The sequence below is a fragment of the Cynara cardunculus genome (genome assembly GCF_001531365.2).
Source record: "Cynara cardunculus var. scolymus isolate 2C chromosome LG 11, CcrdV1, whole genome shotgun sequence".
NCBI lineage: Eukaryota > Viridiplantae > Streptophyta > Magnoliopsida > Asterales > Asteraceae > Cynara > Cynara cardunculus.
The window spans coordinates 1,057,366-1,066,385 of NC_037538.1; the positions used below are offsets into that span (position 1 = coordinate 1,057,366).

The following is a 9,020-nucleotide window of genomic DNA, read 5'->3' on the forward strand; positions in this document are numbered from 1 at the left end:
GGGGGGGGGGGGGGGTTGGTCAAAGTTGCAAGTGGTTGTTGTAGGTTGGTCGAAAAAGAAACGCGAGGAGGAGGTGCTGTTGTGCTAGTCAGAAAGAGAAAAGCAAAGGGGACGAGGAGGGATGGAGAGTGTTGGAGGTGGTGTTGTAGTCGTCGTCAGAGGGTGCTGGAGTAGGGGTGCTCAAAAAACCGACAACTCGATCAACCCATCCTAATGCGAAATAACTTAACCCGAAGTAAACCGATATTTGATCGAGTTGTAAAATTTTCAAATCATAGGTATTAGATTGATATTAGGTTACTCTTATTTGAACCCAACCCAATGAACCCTATATCCTTTTATTTATTGGATTTAATACGATTATTAAATTTTTATTAATATATACATTAGACAATTACACCATCATGTACGCTCTCCATATATACATATTTTTAATCTATTAACATTTCTATATAACACATTTCTATATATGTTAAGTGATAGTGAAACATATACATGTAAATTGAGAAAATTAATTGAATGTGATATACATAAGAAGTATGAATAAGTTGTATCAAATGGTTGATGATGAAAAAATTTATGAGTAGATAAATAACATATTCAAGGTTAGAAAAATATTTTAATATACCAAAGTACCAACCCGACCAACCCGTACAATTTGGGTTGGGTTGGGTTGCACTTTGGTTTAGGTTGGGTTGGATTAAGATTTTTCAAACCGCAAGCATTAGATTGAGTTGTTCAAATGTCTTCAACCCAAACCATGAGCACCCCTATGCTGGAGGGTGCCGGAGATGGTTGCCGGTGATGGACCATGTGTTTGTATTGCGTATGTATGTTATATATATATATATATATATATATATATATATAAAGAGAGAGAGAGAGGGGTTCAAACGAGAACTCCTTCATTTTACGAGAACGCGAGAACACCTTTTTACTTTATACAATCATATGTGATACTATTATTCTATCACACATGATACACATGTGATATAAAATCAGAGACGCGGGCGATTTTCAATGCGATATTGGTTGTGGGCCAAGTCGCCCTAACACCACTAAGCCCCCTCACAAGTATTATCACATGTGATAAGGGTGTTGTTAATATGATACTATATTTCATCAAGACCATCACATGTGATGCTAAATCATAGACGCAGAAATCTTTGGCATGACGTAAGTCGTAGAACACGTCGTCCGCACATCACAGGGGCCCCTCACGCGTATTATCACATGTGATAAGGGTGTTATTGCGTTCTCGTAAAATGGAGGTGTTCTCATTTGAACTTCGATCTATATATATAATGTCAACATAAATTAGAGTACATTACAATTATGTCCATGTGCTTTAACAAAATTGTATAACTTATCCTTGTAAAAGTAAAAAATACGAAGATACCCCTAACTTAACAGGAAAAAAAAAGTCTAGTTATTGAAGTCTATGGACCACTTTCGGTGATTCGTATAAACCATAAGGACCAAAATTGCAGTTTACTCTTAATTAAAATAGACATGTTTAAGAAAAAAAAACATGGTTTTCTACATAAAGTTTCCCGTTTATAAGCTTATTAAATAAGCCACTTTTAATATCATAAAGCCACTATCAAACAGTCATGTGTAGCTGACCGAATAAGGGGTCATTTACCCAAACAGTTAATCAGTAAGTGCATCTTCAACATATTTTCAAAAATGAAAAAAATGAAGATTTTGACGATTTTTGCTTCAACAGATTTCCCAAAACCTTCTCTAAAATAAAGAAAACACAACAGAGAGTGAAAATTTTCAAACATAAAAAACTCACCAAAAATGATTATCATTAGAGATAAACAATTTTTTTATTATATTATCACGAGCAAAATACATTGAGATTAAATGTTTATGAAATAAAAATAATATTTTAATGACATAATCAATATTGTAATTTCAAATATGAAGAATCTATTGAAGTTGAATGTAATTTTCTATAAAAAAATTGAGTTTTGATTCTCTATTTTGAAGAAAAATTTCAGAATTTGTTGGAGATGATTCAAGTCTTTACCAGTAAAATTCAACACTCACTTACCTTATCGGGTAAAATTTTAGTCCATGAAAACGGCATTGTATGCAAAAATTTACCCGGTAAACATTAACCGGGGTAAGACTCTTGGTCGTTCGCTCTTACCGAATAAGATTTTTGGTCTTTGTCATATTCATCCGGTAAAGTAATACGACTTGAAAAGCGCTCACTCGAGCGAGATAACGTGAATTGCTAAACAACCCATTAATTTAATAACTAATCAAATCTTAGTAATCATGGATTTTCGAATCAGTTTCCCGTAAACAAAAAAGTAATTTAAAGTAAAGACTATAAATAGAAAACATGAAAGAAAAACGAAAGAAATATCAACTAATAATGAAGTTTTACCGACTATTAAAAGATAATATGAACCATAATACTTTGAATATTGATTTCCAAATTTGCATAAATTACCAAAAATATTGTTTACTATCGTAAGTTACGGTATACATCTTCATCGAGCAATGTAGGTATGATTTTTCGAGCCACAGTCACGAAGGACTCAGTGTGGACGTGGAATGTCGGGTTTGGGTTGCACACAAAAACCGAAGATGTCAAGCGGTCTAATCCGTCTTCACCCCCACGTCCTGACCAATCTTTATGCACTCTGTCATTCTCGATCCTTTCTTCTGTGTAGACTTCTCTACCCTTTCTATTTCCGAGAAAAGCATTTCATCAGTTCTCCCGAGGTCTTCGAGACCAACACCCCTTCCACACTCTACCCTCGTTACACCATCGTAGCCTTCCCAAACCAGATGTCAACAAACTTTGAAGACCAGCTTAACTGACAAATGAATGTTATGTCTTGATGTTTCTGTACATAGGTCGTCAGTTCGAGCCACTTCAAGACCACCGAGACCAACACCCCTTCCGCACTCTACCACTTCAGTTCTCTACATGCATAAAGCATCTGTGTAAAGACCGACTCTTTTGGGAAGAGACTTTGAAAAGTGGCTAAAAAGTGAATTTGGTTGATGGAAATGACTATTTCAATCAATTTCCCTGGGCAAAAACCTCAATTTTGCATGGTTCTCGGAAAGTGGGATCACAAACAATATAAAAAAGTCAAATAGTACATTTTGTAAGAAAGTGGGTTCTTGTGAAATAATTGGTTATTATGTAATGATTTGGAAAAAGTTGCTCGTCTTGTGATACGCGTGAACTCTGATGTTGGTTATTTTTGTGATTATCCATTGTGAAAAATGCTCATTTGTCAGCTCTGCCACATTGACTCCGCCTGAGAAGAGACATCGACCAATTTTGTATCGATTGTAGTGTTTAACACACCTGGTTCAAAATATTTCACATAAACGGGAAAAACATATCTAAAACTTCCCGTTGGGGATCCTTGTTCCTTGTTGGGGACGGAGACGAGGATATGATCATATTCCCCGTTGAGACGAGAACGAAGATTGAGGGCCGGGGATGAGGATGGAGATCAGGGTCCCGCCCCATCCTTGTCCTATTCCCTTACCTACTCCAAATTGGATCTGTCGCTTATTGGATGGTAGTCCGGAATCCAATAAAATCGAACTCGTCTAATCCAAATATATTGTATAATTAATTATATTTTACGATTTTTTTACTTTTAGTTTATATCTGTATGTAGTGTTCTTTTAATAAATTCCGGAAAAAAAACTTGTGAATAATTTGTTGAAATTGTGAATTAATCAGTTGAAAACTTAATCATAATATTGAATGGATAACAATCAGTCCAGTTGATAATCGATGATAATATCCAATTGATGAAACCAATCTGATCCAATCGTCCCTTTGATATAATTGAAAAAGATGTGGAATGTTAGTTTGATTGGATCAAACAGCAATCCAACATCCAATAGATAATTAGGTCGGATCAAATACACTTACACCCACTGAATTTCAATCGATCAACACCCTTACATATGTTACAAGGGCAAATTGCATGAAAAGTAAGGTACTTTAACTTGATTCATATTTTGAGTAACGTACTTTCAAAACTTTCATTTTGATATCTAAGATGTAAAGTTTTTTTAACATTTAAGTACTCAGATAACTGGTTGAAGCATTAACCAGTTATCATGCTAATGTGACGAGTGATGTGATATACAACTCAATATCATTTGCAGACGTGGTTAGTGACATGATTTTTTTTAAATATAAAATTGGTCTTCAACCAGTTACCCGAGTACTTAAATGTTTAAAACTTTACATATTATGTACCAAAATGAAAGTTTTAAAAGTACGTTACCAAAAATAGGAATCAAGTTAAAGTACATTACTTTTTCATGTAATTTTATTACATGTAAACATGATTGCAAATAAAATCCTTTATGAGATCTCATATTCTTGTGTGGGCCATACCCATCCTATGTCGGTTTGATCATCACATGCACATATGTGTTTCTACCTTAGTTGCTCACTATGAAGAGCTTTTGAAACTTAGGAATACAAGCAACCATCACCCGTTACTCCCAAATACCAGTAAACTTATTTACTGTAGGACCCGAGAATCATCATGTCAGCTCAATCACTACGCAATTATAATAATTGAAAGATTATGGTCACACATGGTTTGCTGGTTGTACAATTATGAATCGTTGCATCTTATGCACATTTATGGTTTATGTTTCAACCAATACAATATGTATTATATCTATCTCCACCGAGACTTGTAAAGTAAGGACATATTCATTTTTTCAACCATCAAACTAATCATCGTTATTACATCCTTCATGACAGAACATTTTTCACAGCATTTTGTACGTTCACGTATTTCAGTACTACTTGATATATACAGTATGGGATTATACACAGCATAACTGAAATTCTGGATGGGTTAAGTCTTAGTTGTTCATTTCTTCATTCCTCAGTCATAAATAACTGATCTGTTGATTGTCGGATCGATTGTGTTGCAGTATGCTCTTGGGTTCTTATCAGAACTGACCAATGTGGACGTATGGTTCGTTCACTTTCTTATTTTTCTCACGAATTTACCATGTGATTGATTTATGGTTTATGTTTCCAGTTGATGGAAGAAAGAAAACAGGATGGTTAATGTTTGAGAGGTTTCGTATTGATATGATTAAGTTAAATAAATGTAGTTGCGTACAAACGACTGCTTGTGTTTTACAGGTATTCGAACTAAATTAGAAACACGTCATGGAACCAATGGTGGTGGAAAGAAAGAAGAACGTGATCGTGTTGTCATGATTTGTCTATTATTTGATATGGTATTATACGATTAACCATATTGTTTTCCAAAAATACCCTTTTTGTTTTCTTTTTGAGGTGTACTTTAAAACGCGCGTCTGTTGATCAATAAATTTTATAAAATATTATTAATCTGTTATAAATATTTAATATTATTAACATTTATAGAAAACTCATTCTTCTCTCATTTTAAAGTTTGCTATAAATTTAGAGAATTTAACATGCCTTCCTATTATATTTTATTTTTGAATAATTTATTAGAACAAAAATATGTCAAACGCTTTGGTTTGAAGGAACGGAATGGATTTGGGGGGATGTACATTTTAAATTTATTTTAATTTCATGTTTGGTTTGTTGGATTGTCCGGATTTGAAATCTTATGATTTAATTGAAATATTTCAAACATGAGATTTTGAACTTCTTAAGGAGTGTTATGGATTTCACGTGATTTCGTAGGATTATATGCGATAAGGTTTAAAGTTTTTTAAAAACATTTATTTTGTAATATTCGATTAGTAAAAATGTAATTCGATTATTTTTCTATTTATTTATAATTTTTTTTATAAATAATGAAATTAAATTTCATTTCAAATCTTACAAACCAAACACATTAATAATTTCAAATCCGTTCCAATACAAATCTTTCAATGAAATCCAAATCCTTAAAAAAATATTGCAAACCAAACGGATCCTTAATTAAACCTTTATTATGTTTTATTGAGAAATGGATTGTTTGACAGTTGTTAAATGATTTGATGTAAAATGATTAATAGGCTCTCATGATATAGTATAAAATGAAATATAATTGTTTGTTAATTGTTTACAATGAAATTAAGGCAGGAAGGCCCATGATACAAAATCATTCAGATGGTTTTGAAACCAAAGATACAACTTTTTTTTGTCAAACAAGATTCACCTTTTAACGTTTTATAAAATTATCTTAATAGAACTATTAAGAGATAAACAAACAACCCTGAAAAGACACTTCTTATTGTCCTTTTATATTAGTTGATATTCTTTTCCAGTAAGCAATGTTGTTTACTTTTACCATATTAGTGATACATAATAAAAAAGCGTTTATGTTACGCCATTTCATGACCAATAAAGTGATATTTGGGATTGCTTATAAAAATAAGTTATTGACTTATTTCAATATGACACATGTAATAAGCATTTTTGAGTGTTTGGATAAACAACTTATACCGGTGCCAAACCGGTAATAATGAGTTTTTAAAGAAGTTAAACAATTTTAACTTATAATAAATTGATAAGTATTTTTGTAGAAACCTGTCATCTCAATTAAAAAAACAGGCTTATTTCATCTATGAAAAAACTCTCTCAAACAAAAACGTTCTTTAACTATACAGATAAATTAATCCATATATACAGCTTTAATTTAATAAAGAAAAACTAACCAAACAACATTCTTCAAACATTAATAAATTAACTCCAAACAACATACAATAAAATAACACAGAAATAAATAAAACAACATTCCTGCCGCCATTGAAACCGATGGCCATGGTGGACAACGGTATCGGTCGGTACCTTCAGATCGACGCTTTAAACCCTAATCTTCATATTCAACGTGAATACTCGAATAATTCGATAGATCCATAGATTTATTTATAAAACCAAGTCACAACAAGAACATTACTCAACAGATCTCGACGATTCTGAAGAAACAGAACAAATTCATAGATTACCCTATTTCCTCGCCGGTGAAGGTTTGAAATTCAGCAACTGCTTTGAATGCATCCATGGTTTAACCACCACCTCCGCATCGAAAATCTTCGAAACCCCCGATTTCGACACCGCTTCGATTTTCAAGTAGTACTTGATCCCCGACACCACTTGCGACTCCGCCGACACCACCTTCGAAAACTTCAGATCTCCGGCACCGCCCTTCTGGCTTCGTTGTAACTTATTGTACTCATCCACCGAATAACTTCCTAGTTCCTGAACCTCCTTGTTCGTCTTCACGTCTTCTATCTTCGTCCTACCTCCTGGAATTCCATTCACGACACAACTCGAGACGAAAAGGAAGAAAATCACGAGGGAGAAGGTTAAGATCGTGCTTCTGGACATGGCGAATTGAAGATTTATAGGCTAAAATATGCGAAATTTGGGTTGATTTGAAGGGAGGAATTGGTTTATATAGGCAGCGGCGTGTGTTTTCGGAAAACTACAGGCACGGAGTTTGTTGGCTGATTTAGACTATGCGACGCGGATTTTTGGGGCCGGTTTCATCCGGATCGGATAGGGATGTAAAATAACCCGGATATTCGAATATTTTTATACAAGTTAACTGATAAATTAATTGTTGACTGATAAATTAGTTATTAATTAAAATTGTTGGTTGATAGGGGTGTTTGCGGGTTGGGTTGGTCGGGTTACAACAATTTTACAACTCAATTCAATTATGACGGTTTGGAAAAATCTCAACTCACTCATTCAAAAGTATAACCCAACCTAAGCCTTGCTGGTTGAGGCGGGTTGGGTTGGCGGATTAGTAGTTACGTAATTTGACGAATGAAATAATTCAAAAAAATTAAGTTTATAGACCATATTATAAAGCGTTCTATCTAAAAATGTTACAATAGGTTTTTATAAGATGTTTTTCGACGTTTCAACAAGTGTTTTAGAGTGATTTTTAAATAAAATGTCGTATTAGTTATTTTATAGAAACATTTTGAGAAGTGTCCCGTAAACTCATCTATTTATAAGACATCTATGTTCATATGACGCTTTTTCAAGTCGTGTTATATAAAATAAATAATACAACACTTTATTTTAAAAGCATCATAGAATTTGTTAAGACGTCCAAAATCATCTCATAAACATATTGTAACTATTTTAGATAAGACATTTTTTTAATATATCTCTTTAAAAGCGTTATAGATTGATGGATTCGTCCATCAAATTCTATTAATATCATTCATTGTTGTTGCTGCAAAAAAATCAATAATTTTCCTTATTAATTAGATTATTGTCATCATTTTTTGATTGTGAATTTCTTTTGGTAACCTATACGTTTAGCTAAAATGAAACAAAAAATAATATCAATAAAAATTATATAAAATTTATACATTAATAATATATATATATATATATACATAATAAACATATATATATATATATAATTTTATAAAAATTATATATTAGCGGCAGGTTGGGCGGGTTGAGCTAGCCCTTCTAATTGGCGGGTTAGCGGTTTGACGGGTTGGATTTAATTGGGTTGTTAGCGGGTTGGGTTGGACGGGTTTCACGAGTTGACGGTTTTTTGTACAACCCTATTGGTTGATATGTTTTTTTCAAGTATATAATATTTCTATACGGTAAATATAACAAATAAGCTCACACACCCTCATCATATTTTGTGAGGTTTGAACCTCTGATCTTCTAGGAGGTCAAAGACTCACATATCGCTAGACCAAAAGCCATTTGGTTAGATATGTTAACTGTTATTTAATAGCATTTTCAACAGCTATATTAATTTAGAAAAATTTAAAGATTTAAGAAAAGTTTGTTTTAACATATATGTTAAATCATGCTCTAGAATGTAAACAAAAAAAGAGATATAATAGATAAATCTCCAAATTTGAAACAATGGGGAAAAAATATAGCATACCTGTTTATGGATGTCAACTTTGTAACAAGACAAACCAACTGATTCTCGTACCAATTTAGTTGGTACCGATCTAATTGGTTGTTAGTATCGTGTCAACGATCTAAACTTGGTTGATACATAGTATTAGGAAATCTTGTAACA

The 9,020-nt window shown here is 32.9% G+C and overlaps 1 protein-coding gene across 1 annotated transcript; it reads right to left on the minus strand.

Moving 5' to 3' along the window:
• Positions 1 to 6,659: 6,659 nt before the first annotated feature.
• On the minus strand, positions 6,660 to 7,456 carry LOC112521224 (cysteine proteinase inhibitor B-like). Its single transcript, XM_025129951.1, has one exon. The coding sequence runs from the start codon at positions 7,334 to 7,336 to the stop codon at positions 6,956 to 6,958; it is 381 nt and encodes a 126-aa protein (XP_024985719.1). The 5' UTR covers positions 7,337 to 7,456; the 3' UTR covers positions 6,660 to 6,955.
• Between the last annotated feature and the right edge of the window lie 1,564 nt (positions 7,457 to 9,020).

Excerpts from the sequence above, each read along its gene's own strand:
- LOC112521224 (XM_025129951.1), bottom strand. The coding sequence starts at position 7,336 with ATGTCCAGAAGCACGATCTTAACCTTCTCCCTCGTGATTTTCTTCCTT.